At 35.4% G+C, this 24,240-nt stretch overlaps 1 protein-coding gene across 2 annotated transcripts; it reads right to left on the bottom strand.

Moving 5' to 3' along the window:
* Nucleotides 1-540: 540 nt before the first annotated feature.
* LOC111044684 (steroidogenic acute regulatory protein, mitochondrial) lies at nt 541-23,066 on the bottom strand. Of its 2 annotated transcripts, none has more exons than XM_022329893.2 (7): nt 22,735-22,980; nt 18,670-18,876; nt 14,594-14,787; nt 11,683-11,841; nt 10,026-10,133; nt 5,229-5,422; nt 541-795 (listed from the first exon to the last, which is right to left on the bottom strand). In XM_022329893.2, the coding sequence occupies exons 1-7, from the start codon at nt 22,943-22,945 to the stop codon at nt 597-599; spliced, it is 1,272 nt and encodes a 423-aa protein (XP_022185585.2). In that variant the 5' UTR covers nt 22,946-22,980; the 3' UTR covers nt 541-596. The 2 variants fall into 2 exon arrangements, with proteins under 2 accessions (XP_022185585.2, XP_039282945.1); XM_039427011.1 differs by having other exon boundaries at nt 687-795; nt 5,206-5,422; nt 22,735-23,066.
* Nucleotides 23,067-24,240: the final 1,174 nt, after the last annotated feature.

Genomic DNA, 24,240 nt, shown 5'->3' with positions numbered 1-24,240 from the left:
GTTATGTTCACTTCAATTTCAACACCAAATCTATTGTAATTATTAATTCAAAAAACCTTCAAGTAGACTGCCAGTGAATGGTCCACGTTATAATGGCAGTGGAGAAAGATAGGAGAAAAACGATTCCGATCCTCTGTCTTGTCAATGCCTTCAAAAGAGGATAGCTGATACCGGTAAATCTGATGTAATATTAACTGTTCATTCTCGTTTAAAATAATCAATTATATTTTATTAAGCAATGAATTATATTTTTCAATAATTTCATAATTACGAGATCAAATATTTTGTTAATTAATTATATTTCTACATTGTTAAAAACCGATCTTGCAACAGAGCGAAGCGAGAAACAGATAGCGCTATTCGATTTGTTGAATGATAGACAAGGATAGCAATACCATTGCTAATCAAACACTGCCATTATAACGTGGACCTCACTGGTCGAAAGTCTTCTTGGGCTCTCATCCAACAATTAAAATAAGAGAATAATACACCTGACATTAAACATTAGTCTAATAAAATAAGACTAATAATACCACATAATTTCACATATTCATTTTATTGAAACAAACGAAATTTATTGACATTTTTGAGCGGATTTATACATTGCCCTCAAGATGTACGATTCGCTCCCTTAACGCAGCCATATATCTTAGAAGGAACGCCTGTAGCGCTAGATCTACAATCTTCTTGGGCTCCCATCCACCAAGGTCACCGTTCAGGATCCACTTAATTTCGCTTTTTTCGCTGTCATGTGGCAATTCGGTTATTACCATACATGACGGGCCGTTTGTGCCTCTGAAAAACAATCCAATACAAGAATGTAATCTATAATATAAAAAATCTGGTGTGGCGCACTCACACAACTTTCCTTGCCGTTATGAAAATTGATCACCTGACGCTGGTGTTCAAAGATCTGAGCCAGCTGGTGACAGGACAATAACGCTGTACACACACGAGGTCTGCTATCTCTTCATAGTGAATGATTTAATAGAATCAACAGTAGCCAACAGTTTACAATTGAATAATCGAATTTTGAGCTTATTTTCAATTTTAGGTGAAAATACTACTAAGCATTAATTGTAGAGATTTTCATGCTCGATCTTTTCCACTTGATTTTTTTTTGTTCATATTGTATATGAAGCCTGATAATTGGGAATCGAAAATCAAACTTTGCATGGATGGGGCGGAGCTCCTGAATTTTTTACAGATATGAGACTTGTGGCATTTGATAGAACTTATCAATGACTATTTTAGGTATGAATTTGATCGAAATCGTTGGATCCGTTTTCGAGAAAATCGCCAAAAACCCTGTTTTTGACAACATTTTCGCCATTTTAGCCGCCATCTTGAATTTTATTTGATCGAAATTATTCGTATCGGATCCTCATAGTGTAAGGACCTTAAGTTCCAAATTTCAAGTCATTCCGTTAATTGGGAGATGAGATATCATGTACACAGACGCACACACACACACACACACACACACACACACACACACACACACACACACACACACACACACACACACACACACACACACACACACACACACACAAACAAAACACTTTTTTGGACTCAGGGGACCTTGAAACGTATAGAAATTTGGAAATTGGGGTACCTTAATTTTTTTCGGAAAGCAATACTTTCCTTACCTTGGTAATAGGGCAAGGAAAGTAAAAAGTTAAATAATTGGCTTATAGACGTACGGGATAGGAAATTCACGAATGACGCATCATCACGTCTCAACTACTCAACTGATTAACCCTAAATTTATCATATATAGATTCTTAATTTACCAAGGATAGTTATAGGCCTATTTTAAATTCTCCATTATTTCAGTTCGTCAAGTTTTCAATTAGATTCTTGCGGAGCACAGGTTACCTACTAGTATAAAAATGTCAGTTAATTAATAAAAATCAATCTATTTCACATTTTTTCTCACACAGTACAGGCATAGAGAAAAGATAGTATAAGAATATCTTCATTTATAATTCATAAGAATTCTCAAGGGATATTTTTCATGGTATATGTTGTTAATGTTCCAAATTTCAAACCGATTCTCTGTTAACTCAAGCCAATTACTGCCGACTACTGTCTATTATTAATGTTTTTGCCGGATGAGAGTGTAAGAACGATCGGCACAGTATGAGAGCTACCAGCGTCACATAGCTCCACGATAAAGAACTACTAGGACTATCGGCTTGAGTTAACAGTGAAATTTGCAACATTAAGAACTTTATCATGAGATATCTTCTTATGCTATCCTTTCTCTATGATTCAAATAAGTATTTTTAAATCAAAATTAAAGTGAGGCCCACGTTATAATGGCACGGTTTGATTAAGATTAGTGTTGCTATCCTTGTCTATCATTCGACAAAGCAGATAGCGCTATCCCTTCCTACCTCCGCAACGTTGCCAGATCGTTTTTAATGAGTAGGTTTTTGATTTTGTATTCAAATTTTTCAAATAAGTACAACATTTTAAAAGTTTTTTATTTATTGTGATACATTCTGTGATTCATTTAGAGTATAACATCAACCTTCAAAATTTTCAATTCATTATTCCTGGACCGAAAATCAAGTGATGAAGCAGTGTGTGATTACATAACCTTAACTTTTGGACAGCATTAGCATTTTATCAAAATTTTTGGAGAGAAATAGTACAGGCTCAGCCTAGTTTTTCCTCCAATGTCATAAAGAATAAAGAAATATTTATTGCCAAAATCATTAAACAAACTTTACAAATGTGAAAAATATAAAATTTTTTATATACAATACATTACAAAAACTTAAAATTAAAATATTTTCCATTTAAAAATCGATTATAATATTATCATAATTGTATTATAATTATAGTGTTTTATACAATAAATAATTTGAGTTTGAGTTTTTCAACAACGTTAATTCCACAAAAATGAACATTCCATCAGCTATACCGGTATCATCTATATGCTATAGAAGGCAGTGGCAAGGCAGAGAATCGGTGACGCTGTTCTCCTATCATTCTCCACTGCCATTACAACCTGAACCTCACAATAGTCAAGTACTTTTAATATAAAAAACAACATTGACAATAAGAAATGTTTATTATGTACAATAAAAACTATCTAGGAAACGGGAAGCCTGGATGGAAGTATTCCATACTAGCAGGTGACTCGTGCTCCGCAATGATCTAATTGAAAACTTGACAAACTGAAAACTTGACCTACTGAAATCTTGAATAATTTAAAATAAGCCTATAACCATCCTCGGTAGATTAGGGCCGGTTTCTGAGCTCGGGATTTAGCCAAGTTCTAGACTTTAAACAGCCGGAGTCAGAAAATCGGCTTTCCGAAACAGTCACAGTTTTCATGATATTTATTTTCTCATTTCTATGATTGGAAACGTTTTTCCTTGACGGAATGGAAAATTTCTAAATAATTCAATATAGCTGAAACTTAACACTACTTTCTCTTTATTTAATGTTGTGTCAATTTTCTAGTTTTTTGAAATTTAATTTAAATGTGAACTGTGACTACGCCCCGTTTTGGAAAGAAATTTTCTTACTCCAGCTGTTTAAAGTCTAGAGCTTGGCTAAATCCCGAGCTCGGAAACCGGCCCTGAAAGATATAATACAATGAAACCTATATATGAGATGGAACAATACATTGTCCGGTCTAATACACATAAGTAGGCTAGGCTATAATAGATAGATACTTCATAGATGTAACCTGAAATACGGTAATAGTGGATTAAAGTCAACTCCATCCACTTGGGAACTGGAAAAATAATGTATCCTGATTATGTAATCTTATCACAGATTCATGTCTGTTATATTACATATTATTCATTGCTAGATGATGAGGGAATATCATGTCAATGTGAAACACTTATTGACATGGGCTACTTTTAAATTAATAAAACAATAGTTATTTGTATATCTAGAGTGAAAAGTACGACTTTTTCTCCCTGTGGGAAAAAGTTTGAAGCCCGAGGCAAAGCCGAGGGCAACAATTTCCCTGAGGGAGAAAAAGTATTTTTCGATCGTGATGTACACAACATTTTTCCTCCATCTACATTTTTTGATAGAAACTGCAAATAAAATAATTTTAATAACTTACGTATTGGTGACAATGTTCCCTAACAACATAACCTAAAATCTAAAACCTAAAAACCGGTCGGCTGATTGGCACTGCCGATTGCGCCACGGTAAATAGAAGAAGACGGTAGGTGTCACGCGCATGTTTGTGCTAAATTTCCGGTGTCGCTGACGTCATTTTATATCCAATCATCTGTTTTTAACAAATAATTTACATAAATTGCCAATAGGTGTTATAAACCTCTGAGCGGCTACCTAAAATGGCTGACTCCAGATCACGCGGTTCAGATTTGAATTGCAGATCTAAAATATTTGTTGGCTGGTATTTTGAATAGAATAAAATATTTTAAAAATTGTATAAATTTTTATCGTCTACTAATATTAAGAATATAATATCATACAAACGTATATTTCATGAGTTGATCAAATTTCTTGTTGTGGTATTGAATTCAGTTTACTCAATGACATACACCTCTATTACGCTTTCTCATCTGAGCTTAGACCTTCTAACCTATTACAATGTGAGTTTTTGAAATAGAGATGCTTCCCATGTTATTTAAATGGAGTCACTTTTCCTCCCTAGGGAGTTTTTCTGTTTTTTACTACCGAGAGCGAAAAAGTGACACTTTAGTATTATGTTTCAGGGAGTAAAGTAAGTACTTTAGACAGTAGATGGAGGAAAAATAAATCTTATAGCACCCTTTTTTTCAAAAACTTTAAAATAGTTGAACAACTAGTTTCGGCTTACACCATCTTCAGGTTATAAAATAAAACCTTAAATCTTCGGTTTTATTTTATAACCTGAAGATAGTGTAAACCGAAACTAGTTGTTCAACTATTTTAAAGTTTTTTAAAGAAAATAAAGGGTGCTATAAGATTTATTTTGTTTTATTCATGTCAATGTGATATTTTATGATTCAAATGTTCTGATTGGAAATCAACAAATATTTTGTAATTAATAATACTGTAAGACTCGATCAAGCAGTAGCTAGTGAAATACCTTTCGCACAGCTAATGTAAAACTTTCTAGATAAAAATTTTCCAGTATGTATGTATGTAATCATAAGTATAATTTTACTATTAAATGAATAATTGTATTATTTAGGAAAACAATATATGGGAATATACCAAGAATGAACTATCTAGAGTACCTGACTAAGGTACCACGATGCTGTGACTGTAGGTGGGGACAGTCAAAGTCAACGGAGGTGGTCGAGATGACAATGGAGTCTCTCCCAAGCACCACCATGTTGGCTCTGTGGTTCAGAAGCACGAAATCTCTCGGCTTCATCACTTTGCCCGGAGTGATGATGGAGTGCACGATGTGGGTGTTCAAGTTTACTATCTGAAAACAAAATCAAAGAAAATGAGAGGGATAAAATTATAGTGAATGAAATAGAAAAGAATTAAATAATTAATGAAATGGAACAGCTGACTATTCTTTATTGATTCATTAAATAAGTACATCATCAAAATGATAGAGAGGGAAAAAATCTGGTGTGGCGCACTCACACAACTTTCCTTGCCGTTATGAAAAATAATCACCTGACGCTAGTGTTCCCGCGCATACTAGTTTATTATTCAAAGATATGAGCCAGCTGGTGACAAGACAATAACGCTGGATACACACGAGATCTGCTATCTCTTCATAGTGAATGATTAAATAGAATCAAACAGTTGTCAACAGTTATCAATTAAAATAATCACATTTTCTCAAATTTCAAGCTTATTTTAAATTTTAGGTGAAAATATTATTGGACAATAATTGAAGAGATTTTCATGCTCAATCTTTTCCACTCGAAATTTTTCATTTAAATTATATCTGAGACCTGATAATTGGAAATCTAGAATCGAACTTTGCATAGATGGGGCAGAGCTCCTGAAATTTTTACAGATATGGGACTTGTGGCAGTTGATATAGCTTATCAATGACTATTTTTTGTATGAATTTGATCAAAATCGTTGGAGCCATTTTCGAGAAATTCGCGAAAACCCCTGTTTTTGACAACATTTTCGCCATTTTAGCCGCCATCTTGAATTGCATTTGATTGAAATTGTTCGTGTCGGATCCTTATAGTGTAAGGACCTTAAGTTCCAAATTTCAAGTCATTCCGTTGATTGGGACATGAGATATCGTGTACACAGACGCACATACACTCATACACATACAGACCAATACCCAAAAACCACTTTTTTGGACTCAGGGGACCTTGAAACGTATAGAAATTTAGAAATTGGGGTACCTTAAATTTTTTCGGAAAGCAATACTTTCCTTATACCTATGGTAATAGGGCAAGGAAAGTAAAAATAACTCGGCCAAAACATAATGATAGACAGTAGTCGACCGTAAACGGCTGAGTTAACAAAGAATCAGTTTGAAATTTGCAATGAAAACGACCTATACCATTACTAGTAGTTCTGTGAACAGGGACCTGTTTCATAAAAGTTACAAGTCCTGTAATACAGGAGAATCACCATTCCAATTACATGCTCAATATAGCCGATAAAATCAGCTGTTCCTGTATTACAGGACTTTTAAATTTTTATGAAACAGGGGCCAGTAGACCTCACGCAGTATTCTCATCCACAAGTACCTGATTGAAACTATAGACCTTATGGAAATATTGTAATAGACTGGCTTCTCCACACATCTGTGTAATCACTTGTAAGCTGATTTATGATGAATAATGCTCCATCCTTTCCATCACGGTATTTAGATGAAAACGGTAGGGGTCACGAAATGTGTGCGCAGTGGCCAGCTAACTAGATTGCGTCATCGACACCAACCGAGGTTTTCAACACCTATTGACAATTTATGAAACATATTTGTTAAGAACAGATAATTGGATCTAAAATAACGTCAGCTCCACCGGAAATTTATCACAAACATGCGCGTGACACCTACCGTCTTCTATATATATAAAAGCGAAATGGCACTCACTCACTGACTGACTGCCTGACTGACTGACTGACTCACTCACTCACTCGCAGAACTAAAAATCTACCGGACCAAAAACGTTCAAATTTGGTTGGTATGTTCAGTTGTCCCTTTAGAGGCGCACTAAGAAATCTTTTGGCAATATTTCAAATCTAAGGGTTGTTTTTAAAGGTTTAAAGTATGTCTTTTAGCATGTATATTCTTCTTCTCCCAATCTCTTAATTATAATTGAAATTTCCATATCATATGTTACTATAGAACTATAATCTAGATAGAGTACCTCTTCGAAACAGTTGTTAACTGGCAACTAAATTAATAATTTTGTCAGGTTGGCATTAAGTTGAGTTGACTTTGTTAGGTTGGCACCAAGTTGAAGATTTAAATGCATTTATCGCGGAAAAATTGATTGGGCACTGCTACTTCAATCCTGGAAATATTATATTACTAGCCGTCAGGCTCGCTTCGCTCGCCATATCCGTTTAGCCAGACGTTTAGTCTGGACCCACGACTGGATTGTCCTAACATATTATGATAAAAATGCTCAAATGAAAAATGCAGGCGAGCGAAGCGAGCCTGCTGATCTCATTCTTGGACGATCCAGTCGGGGGTCCAGGGGGCGGAGCCCCCTGGCCAGACGGATATGGCGAGCGAAGCGAGCCTGACGGCTAGTCTTCTATATACCGTGCTTTCCATACATCAGTTTTTCTGACTCGCAAAATGGACGCCTTTACAAATTGTTTAATTGCTGCTTATTATCTTCGTAAACGAAAGTTTAAAAGACGTAGATATCAGGTTCACCCGATGGTCGCCCAAAGAGCATTTCAAAGGGAATTTAGTACCATTATATACATCATTGCTTGGGGTGAAGATACATTTTCCAACTACCTCAGAATGTCCATCAGAAATTTTGATGAGTTATTTCGAGCTTGTATCACCATTGGGAATACATGCAGTCACTTTAAGCTACGGATCAAATAAATGTAGATAATATTAATAATATATGATTTTTTCAATGAAAAATTTAGAAATGATTTAAGAAATGTATAGAAAAACTCTGAATTCAAATATGACACTATAAATTGAATTCATTCATTATGCTATTCAATTCAATATCAGCTGATTGTCGGGCAGAGGTGTCAGCACATTGGTTATGTTGCGATCGGGCTACTGATCAGTACAGCTCTGAAAGCTTCTATTTGTTTCAATAGCGCGTCAGTCGACCGATGGAACGGATGCGCACGAGCTCGACCTATGATCTTCGTACGCTGTATAAAACGCATGGTCCTGACCGTTCGCATGCGTGCCGTCAGTCCTGCTCTGTACGGATACATGGAATATCTATGGAAAAGAGAAGCGCGACTGACGTACGCACTGATGGTCAGTCAAGCTCTGTAACCGGCCTTAGACCTCACTTCGCTCGGTCAATTATTATTATTAGCGTATGGCTTTCAATAGTGGGGAGACCCAAGGGTTCCACCTCGCCGTATATAGTCCAAAATTCCCTAATGGGAAACCGGACTCTAAGGTATTAAAAGAAACTTTAAAACTTTCTCTTTCCATTGGTATAAAGGTTGTCCATTTTGCATTTTCACTTTAATAAATACCTATTTTTTATGGGTCCATCATTTAGAAAGATTCTGTATAATGTGAAATGACATTTGAAAATGGTTTTTGTGCTGAAACATGCCAATAAAATAATATAAGATGGTGCTATATTGTGATTCACGTTATTATAATGTCAATGGGAGCTCTGGGATATAGGACACAGTAAGTGCCAGTTGCACAAAAGCCGGTTAAATTTTAACCGTGATTAATTTCACAATAACCAATCACAGAAGCCGTCTTTTCTAAAAGGCCTTCTCTGAATGGTTCTCGTGAAATTAATCACGGTTAAAATTCAACCGGCTTTTGTGCAACCGGCACATTGTCTCATATTCCCACGGCCTTCTATAGTAGATAGCATAATAATGCCTTAGAGAAAAGATAGCATAAGAAGATATCCCATGGTATAGGGCGTTTATGTTCCAAATTTCACTGTTAACTCAAGCCGATTGTCCTTTTGTGAGGTCCATGTTATAATGGCAGTGTACGATTGATAATACTGTTGCTGTCCTTTTCTATCTTACAACAACCTATTGAAAGGTTATTTCAGAATTATTTCCATTAAAATCACCTAATTTTAATAGGATTTCTATTATTTTTAAAAGTAATTAGTATAAAATACTTACCAAATAACTCAATTTCTGTTGTTTTGAAATTCAGATTGGTGTATCACAGCTTTTTAAATTAGCCGCCATTCCAGGTTTGTATAAAAATAAAATCCGATCTCAGTTATAGAAGCAAATTTTTTAATCAAATTATGAAAAAATAAATATTCTTGATTAATTTGACATTCAATTGATTATTTTATCAAGGAAATTATAATTATTATTAGATCAAATTTAATGGGATGAATTCAGTAACAACTGTGTACACTCAGTGGCAAAATGGAGAGATTCTCCTATCTTTCTTCACTGCCATTATAACGTGGACCTCACTATAGTATTTATGTTTAATGTAGCCATGTGACGCTTGTGGTCTCTCATGATGTGCCGTTCTTACACTCTCACCCGGCCAAAACAGTAATGATAGACAGTAGTCGGCTTGAGTTAACAAAGATCGGCTTGAAATTTGCAATGTAAACGACCTATACCATTATTATTATTATTAGCGTAAGGCTTTGAATGGTGGGGAGACCCAAGGGTTCCACCTCGCCGTATATAGTCCAAAATTCCCTAATGGGAAACCGGACTCTAAGGTTATAGTGAGCACAACACTTTTAAATTACACTTTTCACTTCGAAATAAAGTTCTTTTTGATGTTAAAAAGTCCAAGCATATACAAAGCCGAAACAAAACACAAAACCACTAAGCCAAATTTATAAAATACCTATACCATAGGATTTCTTCTTAAACTATTTTTTCTTTATGGTAAAAGTAGATAAAGTGAGTGTGTTTAAAATTGGACCTACCTTGAGCATGGTACAATGCATGGTTAGCTTGGGACTCCAAAGATGCACTTCATCTATTAGATCGAAGACTATGCGAGAGATTACATCAGGTCTTGCGTCCACTATAGCCTGGAATGTAGAATAACACAAAATTTTATGAACTTTCACTATATTATTCTGTATTTTGGAATGTTTCAATTTCTAACAACCTCAGTAGTAACTGAAAAATTTTCTACATGTAGTCGAAATGTTCAGTATAACCGTATTATGTTTACGTCGCTATTCATAAACGATTTCAATAACTATCTCAGCCAAGCATAATTTAGTTGCTGTAGTGAGGTCCTTGTTATTATAGTAGTATTGCTATCCTTGTCTATCAAGCAACAAAACAAATAGCGCTATCCTTTTCTACCTCCGCAAGGTTGCCAGATCGTTTTTTAACAATGTAGAAATACAATTAATTGACAAAATATTCAATTTCAATTATCGAATCATCAAAACAATATTTCTTGACAAATAAAATATAATCGATTGAAATTGAAATTATCTTTAATTATGAAATTCATTATCGAATCATCAAAACAATATTTCTTGACAAATAAAATATAATCGATTATTTCAAACAAAAATGAAGAGTTATAATTTAACTCTGGAGTACAAAAGCATAAAAAATGTATTAAGAAAGAAGAAATTATAATAACATTCATACAGAAATGTTCCATCTAATCACAGTAAATTGAGATTAATTCCCAGAGGAATGCAAAAATTTCCCTCACAAAGGGCCTGTTGCACAAAAGCCGGTTAAATTTTAATCCTGATTAACTTCACGTGAACCAAATCAGAGAAGACCATTTCAAAAGATGGATCTACTGGAATTAATCAGGATTGAAAATAACCCGGCTTTTTTGCAACCGGCACTAAGTACCTGATTGAATGATTACAAAAGTTCAATAGCTGAGTCATAATTTTGACACAGTCCCACACACATGAACTCGCTCACTCACTTCCATCACCAACAGACGACAGAAGTTGCTTGTTTTAGTATAGGATATACTCAAAGACCTTATAGAGATATCTTTAGCATCTTTAAGGTCTTTGGATATACTAGTATCAGATATCTTGTATAGGAGGCAGTGTAAGGCAGAGAATCACCAACACTGTTCTTCTATCTTTCCACTGCCATAATAACTTGTTCCTCACTATAGTGGGCTAAGAATTTATAAATTGTCAATGAAAAAGATTTGCCTATTAATTTCACTTGAACACTTTAATAATTATATGTTACAAATTTGCCAAATTCAAATATGCAGTTGGGAGCGAGATTTGATTAATAAATAATAGCATAGAGAAACGATAGTATAAGTAGATATCCCATGGTATAGGGCGTTCATGTCGCAACTTTTACTGTTATCCCAAGCCGATAGTTCACGTAGTTCTTTCCTATGCAGCTGTGTGACGCTGGTAGTCTCTCAAATTGTGCCGTTCATACACTTTCACCCCAACAAAACAGTAAAAATTGACAATAATAGACAGTAATCGGCTTGAGATAACAGTAAAAGTTGCGACATAAATTCCCCATACCATGGGATATCTACTTATACTATTGTCTCTCTATGATAATAGTCTATTGTTTCTCAATGATAAGAAATATGACAAATTAATTGATCAACATGTTTACCTTGAGAAGATAGGTTTTCTTTTTATTAGTTTCAATGTATTCGATAATATCTGGACCAGGTTCCTTTATGGGGATCCAATCTGATTCCTTGGTAGACAACAGGATACTTAAAGCTGCGTTTTGAGCTGCTGAATAGGTGTGATAATATTCAGCAAAGTGCTACAATCAATGAATGATGCGGTGTTAATACTTGAAATAATATGATGTAATTATACAATTTTCAATGTTTATTGTTTATTGTTTTTAAAGGGACGGATTCAAGGATCCAAAGGTTCAAATAACCCCACACATCAACCGAAGCTTATTGTGTTCCCAAGTAGTATGTTAGTTAGGCAAACCAATACCTATGTCCTTTACAAGAACCAGGAGTTTTTCCCTATACTAACATTCCATTCATCACCTGGTTGCAATCCTTGTCGCAATCCAGTGTGATATGCTTGGCAGTCTCTTCAGACTGATTAGTCCTCGTGACCTGCGTGAGTTCCACTCCTGGCCTTCTTTGTAGATCCTTCCGCTGAGGAAGGGGCGGCCAAGTTGCCTCTGGGGCGCCCGGCCACCCTTGACTCAGCCTCTTCCCCCACATTTGTGCCATCACTGGTCTCTTGAGTTTTTTCTTTTTGCCCCTCCGAAACTTCACAGGGTCAAAAGCCTCACCTCTCCCAAGAAGTTTTGCCTGAATGGCCGCCCTTCTTTGAGCAGTGGTGAGTTTTGGCCTCTCCACCCACAAACTCGTGACCTACGTGAGTTCCACTCCTGGCCTTTTTGTAGGTCCTTTCGCTGAGAGAGGGGACGCCAAAATTCCTCTATGGCGCCCGGCCAACCTTGACTCAGCCTCTTGACCCACATTTGTGCCTGGAGTTTCACCCATCTCTGGTCTCTTGGGGTTTTCTTTTTGCCCATCCGAAACTGCCCTGATGGGGCAGATCCCGTGGGTTTGAAGGCAAAGCAGCTTCTCTGGAGTTACCTTGAGGTCCATTTTAGTCGCCTCCTACGACAAGCATGGATACTGTGGGTGAATTCTGGTTTTCAACACATTCTTGAGTACGATGATCGACTCAAAGCTCCCCCAACCCAAAGGGGATATTTTCAATGTTAACTCAAGCCGATAGCCCTAGTACTTGTTTTTCGTGAAAGTATGTGACGTTTGTAGTCTCTCATACTGTGATATAACACTCTCACCCCAACAAAACACTAATAATAGACAGTAGTCGACAGTAATCGTCTTGAAAATTGGAACATAAACTACCTACACCATGAAATATCTTCTTACGCTCTATGATTATAGTAGTTACACACTCAGTTTTGAACATAATGCCACACCAAGAAATCAATTATCTGTCATAGCTTCAAAAACATCAATAAAATTATCAGAAAACTCAAATATTTATCCACCAAACAACTTGCCACAAAATGATTCAAGAGTAATAATATTGTAGCCTATATTGTTGAATACTCTGGTCATCTCAAAAGTAAGTTGCACTATTTTTTATATCCACGCAGTTGGCAGGAGACGTCTGGGGTTCGCAGGGAACTTTTGTCTGGGTGTTGTGTGATGGCACTGTAAAATTCCTAAGAGGCCGCCATGACTTATTTGTCAGTTGCGATCAAACCACTATGGAGCTACCACTTACTTCCTACCGCCGATTGCGAAGTACGCGGTGTTATTTGGTTTTTAACGAGAAACAATAAAAAATTTAACTGAAATACATGGTGAGTTGTGCAGTGTGTACGGTGAAAACGTTAAGTTGAGGCCAATGGTTTCTCGTTCGCGCCAATCATTTATTGGAGGCAGAACAACAACACACGACGAACAACGAAGCGGCCGCCCAGCCACTTCACGCTTCCCGAACATTGTCCAAGACAATGCTCGAAGGGTTTGGATGGGATGTTTTTGGTCACCCACCATACTGCCCTGATCTCGCTCCAAGCGACTTTCATCACAGCTGAAACAACACCTTGGGGGAAGACGCTTTACAAACGAAGGAAATCTCATACAAGAAGTTCCGACATGGCTAACCAGTTTGACGGCAGAATGGTATGACACGGATTAAAAAAACTTATACCACGATACCAGAAATGTATTGAAATTAAAGGAGATTATGTAGAAAAAATAACATAGTTTGTTTCTCAAACATAACCTCTTAAACAAACTATGTGCGTTTATTTTTTATTTAATAGTGCAACATACTTTTGAGATAACCCACGAAAATACATGGTTGAGATATGGAAATAGAGAGAGTCTGCAACTGTTCAAATAGTTATTATAATTTTTAAAAAACTACCAGTATCTAACAATTTCAAATACACTTGGAAATTGTATTTATTCAAATGCTAATCAATAAATTGATTATTATTAAACGAGAATCCAAAGTTAAATGCTGTAAACCACCCCGAATACTTCTGCTACTGCAAATATTGACAACAGGGTTAACAGCTAGATGGAAATTCGATGAGAGATAGTATCCAAAAATTATTTGCCATCCCGGGAATCGAGCCCGGTACCTCATAATTGCCAGTAAGGTCTGCTCACCCTTACACCAAACTGCCAATCTCTAGATATTGGAGCATTATAATAATTATTATTTATCGATTAGTATTTGAATAATAGTAATTGCTCATCAATTTTCGTCTGTAGACTGACTGGCCGCTATGGCCTAGTATAGAATGAGCGCTGCTGTCCAGAGATTGTCAGTTTGGTGTAAGGGTAAGCATTCCTGACTAGCAATTAGGAAGTAACCGGGTTCAATTTTAAATAATTTTTGTATAGTAGCGCTCATCGAATTTCCATCTAGATGTTTACCCTGTTGTCAATATTTGCTGTAGCAGAAGTCTTCGGAGTGATTTACAGCATTTAATTTGGATTTTCGTTTAATGATAATTAAATAGTTTATTTTAAATAGTCGGGTGATACCTCATAAGGTGATAATAAGCTTTTCACAGACGTATCACTGGTCGACTTAGATTGTTTCGATGAACGACGTTCCTGATTATCATTTTCACCATCAAATGTCTGTGAAGATTCGGAAAATTTAGTTTTTAAAAATCCGGCTCTCTGAGATGACTGATGCGGTTTGTCCTTCTGGTGCTCATTGCTAACCAATGGTACTGGAAATGAAAATATTTCTAATAAAATATCAAAATATTTAATCTTAACCATGAAAATTTTATTTCTAAATCATGAAAAATAATACTTTTTCTTGGTGAATATAGGCTATAGTGAGGTCCACGTTACTAGTAGTTCTGTGAACAGTAGACCTCACGCAGTATTCTCATTCACAAGTACCTGATTGAAACTATAGACCTTATGGAAATACAGCAATAGACTGGCTTCTCCACACATCTGTGTAATCACTTGTTAGCTGATTTATGATGAATAATTCTATAGACTGATTTTTAATGTAATATGGGGCGTATGAAGGAGGCTCCTTTTTCCTTTTATATTATCCTTGAAATGCAAAATTTCCAAAAACCTTGTATACACGTCGACGCGCAATTAAAAAGGAACATACCTGTCAAATTTCATGAAAATCTATTACCGCGTTTCGCCGTAAATGCGCAACATATAAACATTTAAACATTAAGAGAAATGCCAAACTGTCGACTTGAATCTTAGACCTCACTTCACTCGGTCAATAATGGCAGTGGAGAAAGACCGCTTTGTTGAATGATAGACAAGGATAGCAATATTATTGCTAATCAAACACTGCCATTATAACGTGGACCACACTATCGTATATTTCAAATACAATTTACCATGATTAAGGCTGTATGAGCGTTAATATCAAAAATAAATAATCGGAAAACAACAATTTGTTTATTTAAACATAAATTCATTCATTCATTTATTTATTCCATTGGAATTACAGATCATAATTATAATAAATATAATATGATTGGGAGAAGACAACAGGCATAGCCCAAAACTGTCTTCTCCCAAATTTTTACAAATAAAAGTTTCAAAAAAGAATAAGGTTAAGATTTCACTTTCACTTCAAAAAGTCAAATTTCCACTTCAAAACTAATGACTAAACTAAAAATTTCGAATTTTGATATTTAAAAACTGATTAAAAACAAAAATAAATGGTCTTCTTCCATTTCCTCAGAATTTTTTATTATTTTGATAACATGGGCCTACAAATCGAGAAGCTTTGAAAAGTATCACCAGTAAAATGTATCTTAGCAGCTCGCACAGCCTTGACAAGAAACAACAATTAAATTATATCAAAACGAGGATTACTTGAATTACAGCTTTCTACTATAAAATAATTTTATAGTAGATAATTTTATAGCTCTACATTAGGGCAGAGGTTGTGGAGGCTCTCCCAAATTCGCCCTATAGATGAATATTTCCTTTGAAAATGCCAGCATATTATTTCACATATTCATCCATATTATTATGTTAATTTTTTCCCCCACACAATATTAAAAAAATAAAGTTATGACTGCCGAGTGAAACCCTTAAGCGCATTTGAGTTGAAAATTATTATTATTACGTTTATACTGCAATCATATAAATTTGTTTTCATATTTTATTTTTAATTCCAAACTATGTTTAAGTATCATAATTTCCTTAATTCAAACCAGTGTATTTTAACTGTCTGATTTAGTTCGACTTCTCCCTGCACACGGACAAATCATCCACGCGCAGGCGCACAGGTAGTATATTCTTTATATTTGTTATTGCTACTCTATTATTTTGTAAATATGTCTTTTTTATGAATAAATTTGAATTTGAATTATTAATTAATAACTAGCAGGTAGCCCATGCCCCTCAAGGGTCTATTTTAAAACTTGACGTAATGAAATCTTTAAGAATTTAAAATAGGCCTATAATCATCCTCGGTGAATTGAGAAACTATATTATCAACAATTTGAAGATAGTCAGTTCAGTAGTTCAGACGTGATGATGCGTCACTCGTAAATTTCCTATCCCGCTACGTGGATAAGCCAATTATTTCCTCTATATAATATAGATAGAACATTCCCAAATTACTCAAGCACAATAATTTCATAAGGTTGAGCTGAAATTGATTTTAGAAGGTGATTCAATCTAGATTCTCTCTCACACAACAGTGACAGTCAAAATATAATTCACACGAGTTATAATAGTTCATACCCAGCCCAGCTACTCCAACAATACTATAACATTTCTGACAACAGTGCTCAATTTATTTAAATGTATTCTATTCAGAAATAGTTATTTGTGCAACTAGTGCGCAAAGTGACAGTTTGCTGCACCGAAAGAAACGTTTACGCCCGAGCCGTAGGCGAGGGCGGAATGGTTTGTTGAGTGCAGCAGAGGAACTTTGCGCACGTATTTCACATTAAATTTTTCCTACAGTTACCATTGAATATGAAAAGTGGGTAATTATGGGTAAAATTGCCTGAAATCCATCTAATAACTTAGTAGTGTTTGAATGGCGAGGCGGCTGTGTGGTGTGTGCTGTGGTGGCACTGTGCTGTTGCTGTCCTCGTTATAATATATAATGTAATAATTAGCGCGTTGTGCTTCGTTGCACCTCTGCTCACTATAGCAGCCACAGCAGTCACTGTTACCAACTTCATTTTGATTTTTGCTGCACTGTTGCTCCATATAACCTACTAAGTATTTTGCGTTGCCATGTTGCAAATCTGGAGTGCAGAAAAATTTTTCCCGCACTAGAGCGGAAAAGTGATTCTTTGCGTTCTGTAATCAGTGCAGCAATGGCCACTTTTCAACGTAACTGTAGGAAAATATTATTTTTAATCAAATTATCATCTAATACATTGGAAAAGTTGTTAGCCCAATATTCGTCGAGATATCTGTAATCCCTCATAGTAGATAAGTGACGATTTATCGGTTCTTCTGTTGAATGAATGACCACTTAAAGACATTGTAGATCACTATTTGCTATTAGAAAAAAACGATTAGCAGTCAGATTTTTTACAATAAATGAATTAATCACTCAGTGTGACAACGAGATCTTTCGGCAGGTCCGCCATCTTCACAGACAAGAAAGTTCTCTTTGTCACGGTGAGTGATTAATTCATTTATTGTGAAATAGTTGACTGCTACTCGTTTTTTACTTTCCTTGCTCTATTACCATAGGTAAGGAAAGTATTGCTTTCCGAAAAAAAATTAAGGTACGCCAATTTCCAAATTTCTATACGTTTCAAGGTCCCCTGAGTCCAAAAAGTGGTTATTGGGTATTGGTCTGTATGTGTACATGATATCTCATCTCCCAATTAACGGAATGACTTGAAATTTGGAACTTAAGGTCCTTCCCCTATAAGGATCCGACACGAACAATTTCGATCAAATGCAATTCAAGATGGCGGCTAAAATGTTGTCAAGAACAGGATTATTCGCGATTTCCTCGAAAACGGCTCCAACGATTTTGATCAAATCTATACCTAAAAAGTCATTGATAAGCTCTATCAACTGCCACAAGTCCCATATCTGTAAAAATTTCAGGAGCTCCGCCCCATCTATGCAAAGTTTGATTTTAGATTCCCAATTATCAGGCTTCAGATACAATTTAAACAAAAAAATTTCAAGTGGAAATGATTGAGCAAAAAATCTCTACAATTAATGTTCAGTAACATTTTCACCTAAAATTGAAAATAAGTTCGAAGTTCGAGAAAATAAGGTTATTCAATTTGCAAACTGTTGGCAAGTGTTGATTGTATTAAATCATTCACTATGAAGAGATAGCAGACCTCGTGTGTCTCCAGCGTTATTGTCCTGTCACCTGCTGGCTTAGATCTTTGAATAGTAGGCTTGGGATGCGCGTGAACACTTGCCAACAGTTTGCAAATTAAATAATCTTATTTTCTCGAACTTCGAACTTATTTTCATTTTTAGGTGAATATGTTACTGGACATTAATTAGTCGTTTTTTCTAATAGCAAAAAGTGATTTAATAATAAGCAGTTCGTGATGGAAAACAGCATTGAAGAACATTGTAGATATCGTACGTGTCTAAGGCTAATTATATGGCCGACTCACCTTCATCATTAGATTTTCTGGGTCGATGATATTTTGTAATCGACTCTTTGCTCAACTTGTGAATTGATTTTTCGAGATGTTTTTGCAGATCTTCATTCGACCTGATTAATGATAGATTTGATTCAGTGGATGGAGATCTGTTATGCAACCCCTTTCCAGGTGACAGAGTTCCATACTCGGAATTTTCTTCAGCTTCGGAATTATAGTCTGGAACATTTTTAATGAAATCATTTAATTCAATTAAATTTTATTTCCAAATGAAATTACAAGTTTGTACAATGAAATAATACATATAAAGGTCAATTACATTATTATTTTGTTTTGAGGACTAGAAAAGATTGAGAGCCAGAAACACATTTTTGCCCGTGGTGCGAACGCTATTTTTCGCCACACAAAAAACAAAACTATACATATATTATATGAGAATAATTGTTTATTAGGCACTTCCGAAAGCAAAACTTAAAGGTCATAGCTCTAGCAAATCTGAGGTAATCTGAATATCAGGAAATTGTTGGAATGTTGAATGTTGACGGAATAAATCGGGCATCGACGTCTTCAAGCATTTTTGAAAATTCGGAATGCGCTAATCAACAATAAATAATTGAATAAAAATGGTTGCGAAGCGAATGCTGAATTAGTTTGATTCGAAATTCGAACTGAAATAATGGCGACTTCAGATGAGGAAAGTTGACACTCGCCCGAACTAGTGGATGACTTATTAACTACGGACTTATTAACTTCGGGAATGTTCGTTTTTATTCGTTAGTGGGGCTGTGATCCCGAGATGCTGATTGGTCTGGTCTATTCAAGTCATCTCTAAGCTCCGCCCTGGCTTGGAATATCCATCCGAAAATCCGATACATTAGCTCCCAATGTTAAAGACCATTTCTCTTTCACCTTTCTTAGCCGGAAAGAAACCTGTTCTGATGTCAGACGAGAGTCGTCTGCAAACAATGTCTTTCAGATCTACGTAGGGACTGAAAAACAGCTGCTTTCTGTGCAGTGTGGCGAAAATATATTGACTTTGCCAGCAATGTTCATTCTGGAATCGGCCATGATGGTGAACGGGAAGCCTGAATTGTTTGTGAGGAATGGGGAAGTCCATCAGCATAACACTCGCCAAACACGGATGACCCACGTGGAGCAGGTGACATCAACCCTAGCCAGGAGTGGACCTAAATTCCTCAGCTCAAAAATACACCGTGATTCAAAAAGAATACCACAACTTTGAAAATTGATAACTCTGCAAAGAATAAACGGAGAGTGGAGCACCATCTGTCATCGATTCGAGGAAGCTCTAAAGTTTTTTTAGTTCCTTATTTGGAGCACCACCCCATTGGCACTCATCTGTCCGTGCCTATTTGAATTAAAACTATCCGAGGCAATGGATCGGCCGCCAAGCAGCTCGAGACAGAGCACTTCATCACTGGCCTCCAAGAAGCCCTGACCTCACCCCCTGAGTTTTTTTCTATGGGGGTACGTTAAAGATAAGGTATATCGACCGCCTCTACCAGCTAACATTGAGGAGCTCAAACAAGAAATAACAGCAGCTGTTACGCCCGATATGCTACTGAGGGTGTGCAACGAGTTCGAGTTGTATTGATATCACTCGAGTGTCTGGAGGGGGCCACATTGAACATTTGTGAACTTGTTTTCTAGTGAGGAAAAATTTATTTTAATATTATTCATTTTGATTTACAACCCAAGTTTCTATGATGTTTCCTTGATTAAATACAGATTTTCAAAGTTGTGGTATTCTTTTTGAATCACGGTTTATACAACACGGTTGCGGCTAGCATTAGAAGCATACGAGTAGAGAGAGAAGACAGTTTCAAGAGCTATGTGTTAGCCAATCCATACTACTCGGTAGAAGAGTATCTACAGAGTGACGACCACGACGCAGCTGCGTTTCCAGTGGGATAACTACAAGTATCAAGTAATCAAATACTGCCATTATAACCTAGATCTTACTACAGAAATGATTCACAACTATTACCTATAGTCCAGTCAAGGAAAGATTATAGAGGGAAAAGTTGGGAAGACAGTTTTTGACCCCCCAGTTCTGTTAAGGATAGTAAGGAGGTAAAAATATCAAAAGTCCCCACCCCTACCCACTGTGCTAAGGGGGTGGGGGTGGTTTAAAGGTACCATTTTTTGGTTTCTCGCATAAAACTCAGAAACTATGTATCCTAAGGACTTACTGTCATACAACAAATTGAAGCTTATTTTTTAATATATTATATTATTTATTTATATTTTTTTATTATATTATTTTCGTAATTTCCTACAATATTCATTTTACAACTTGTTTTATATCTCCTCTAGTTTTCGAGATATCCGCTCTTGAAGGTGTGACATTTTTGAAAAAAAAACACGTTTGCCAATAATTTTTTTCTATTTTTGCTCTTATAACTTTTTAAAAATCGATGGGAATAATCCATTATGATTATGAGCTTATAGAGCATTAAATTCTCTCCAATTTGATGTATAATTTCACACTTTTACGAATATCCCTACACCTTTTGCAGCAGCTTTAGTGTTGAGTGAAATCTCCATTTTCGCAACAATAGACCAATTGACAAAGTAATTTTGAGGGAATGTTTTAAACATTATTTTTGACTTTCAAGCTTTGTTGAGACTAGTTAGGATGAGAACATATCAAAAGTCCCCATTCTAACTCATGTGCTAAGGGGATGAAGGTGGTTTAAAAGTTGAATTTTTCAGCGTTTTGCTTCCACGCTCAAATCTTGAGAACTATGCGCTAATAATAATAATAATAATATCGAGTGACCTGGCTGGCTCAGGTCTGGTGTCAGAGTTTTCAGGTCGCAACTGATCAATTTCAGGGCCTCTGACATGACCTAACGACTGCTTTTTAGGCAGCCGGGACCGACGGCTTAACGTGTCCATCCGAAACACGGGAGTGGCCCGAGAACTATGCGCTCAACCGACATAAATAACTATTCAAAAATAAAGCTTGATTAATTATCTACATTTTTTGTTCAATAGAATTTTGTGATATTCTCAACAGTTCCCGAGATATTCGCTCTTGAAGGTGTGTAATTGTTGTAATAATAGGTTTTTATCCAATGTTTTGCTCTTTTAGGGCTTACAACTCTCAAACAATGCATCATAAAAACTTATGCTCATCGGAGTTTTGTAGAGCATTAAATTCTCTTTGAAATTGTGTTATTATTTCACTAAAAACCTATTGAAAGTTTCACTTTCATTGTTATAGCAGCTTCAATTGTCTTCCAAACATTTCTCTCTATACCCTTTTTTGAGCATTCATTGCCTGGACTACTACTAAATCAATCGTTAATTGCCTTTTTTCTTTAGGACTACTTGTAATATAAATAAAAATAAAGATCTCCGTACCCTTTTAAATTATTTTATCACAACATGTTTCGGACATGAAAATGGCATTAACCATCCGGCAGTCGCGCTGTTGTAAAAAGTACAACAGAGTCTGTTTTTTTGCTGCACAAAACTATTGAATGGGATGGTGTCAGTGAATGAGTCACCTATGCATTCCAAAACTTTCTCCCCATCACTCCACTGAGTTGCAGTATCAACCGAGCAATGGTTCAGTCTTTAGGTGCTATTTAGTTGCGACAGTGCATAAGATAGGGAAAGACTGTATATGGGGACTGTAAATGAACCAATAACACAGAATTGATGGCTTTGCTTGATGTACCTTATTGGGCTATGAAATGGTAATCCAAATGTTCATAGGCGTAAAATAATTCAAGAAGATAGAAAAAGTAATTATACAATTAATTAATATGTTTTGACAGTAAACAGAATATATAACACTTGGAAAATCGGATGTTGTACAAAATACAACACGCGACTGCTCGTGTGATTGAGTAGGGCGCAACTACCGGGAGGTTAATATCCGAAACATGTCGTGATAAAAAAATTTAAAAGGGTACTGAAATTTGTATTTTTATTTACAATCCTTAGTTATATTAGTTACTCACTATTATTAATTAATTATTTACTCACTAAGGTATTTAATCCATTATGTATGCAAAATTCTACTCAAAGATTGTAAAATCGTACAATTCATCAACTTCTGCTGATCTTCCGTGCCAGTATCGTTTGATTGCTTGGATGGCTTCAGAAATATCCGAATTATTGCCCCAGTTGTGAGGCCAAAAATATAGCAGACAACAAAAATTAGAATCAGTAAGCATGGTAGAGCAATTATAACCAGAACTGTCATGCCAAAATAGAAAAATTGATTATTTGTATACATAGCTGCCAAATCCATGGTGGTCTAGAATTTGAAATTTCTAGGTTATGATTGTTTGTTTGTTTTAAATCATGGCCTTCTGAATACCGGAGTTGGTGAACGTTTTGAAAAAATAAAAATTAAATTTTTGTATAGTGAGGTCCACGTTATAATGGCAGAGGAGAAAGATAGCAGAACAATGTTGCCGAACTATCAACGGTAGCTGATACAGGTTTATTAATGTAATATTAACTGTTTATTCTCGTTTAAATTAATCAATTATATTTTATTAAGCAAAAAACTATATTTTTCAATAATTTCATAATGAATTTTCACAACTAAGATGAAATATTTTGTTAATCAATGATTAATTCTACATTGTTAAAAGACGATCTGGCAACAAAGCAAAACGAGAAAGAGATAGCACTATACGCTTGTTGGATGATAGACAAGGATAGCAATACCAGTGCTAATCAAACACTGCCATTATAACGTGGATCTCACTATACGGTATATATTATAAAAAACTTGCGCCTTTTTCAAATTGTTAAATTTGTATCTAATTATTCAAATAATTCAATTGATGAACGGAATTCTTCTAACAAACGTAATAGGATACAAGTATTCTTTTTTATATTTGGTCTTGTGATGATGGGAAGGATATTATTTTAAATCCTTTTCAGAAAATCGACAATTTATTTGCGGAAACACCACCGATTTATGTACAGTAGTTACATCACAATATTATATTATCGTTATTCGAATTACATTCACTATTATTCTCATTTCAACTAATTTTTCATGCTTTGTAAAATTCGTTTGATAATAAGCGATACTGTCATTCAACGTAAATTAGTGTATAAGCCAGTATATCTATAAACTGCAACCTGAATGAATTATAACTCTAATCTAATCTTGCCATAATAATACTAATTCAGAACCGAACAATTTATAATTTTTAAAAATGAATTGACTAGTACACTTTTTAATAAAGTAGGCTACTGTTTCATATATTATACTATTTTTTAAATAAATATCCTAACCAGTGAACCTTTTTGAATAATTTCATAATGAATTTTCACAACTAAGATGAAATATTTGTTAATCAATGATTAATTCTACATTGTTAAAAGACGATCTGGCAACAAAGCAAAACGAGAAAGAGATAGCACTATACGCTTGTTGGATGATAGACAAGGATAGCAATACCAGTGCTAATCAAACACTGCCATTATAACATGGATCTCACTATATATTATAAAAAACTTGCGCCTTTTTCAAATTGTTAAATTTGTATCTAATTATTCAAATAATTCAATTGATGAACGGAATTC

Source organism: Nilaparvata lugens, chromosome 1 (genome assembly GCF_014356525.2).
Source record: "Nilaparvata lugens isolate BPH chromosome 1, ASM1435652v1, whole genome shotgun sequence".
NCBI lineage: Eukaryota > Metazoa > Arthropoda > Insecta > Hemiptera > Delphacidae > Nilaparvata > Nilaparvata lugens.
The sequence above is the reverse complement of the archived record's forward strand: the minus strand, read 5'-3'. Positions and strand labels throughout refer to the sequence as shown.

Bases quoted from the DNA above. Each gene is read 5' to 3' on its own strand.
- LOC111044684 (XM_022329893.2), bottom strand. From the start codon at position 22,945: ATGGATTTGGCAGCTATGTATACAAATAATCAATTTTTCTATTTTGGC. The intron at 14,788-18,669 runs GTGAGTCGGCCA...TTTCATTTCCAG, and splicing joins CAGAAAATCTAATGATGAAG to TACCATTGGTTAGCAATGAG. The intron at 796-5,228 runs GTACTCTAGATA...ATTGTTTTTCAG, and splicing joins CATCGTGGTACCTTAGTCAG to AGGCACAAACGGCCCGTCAT.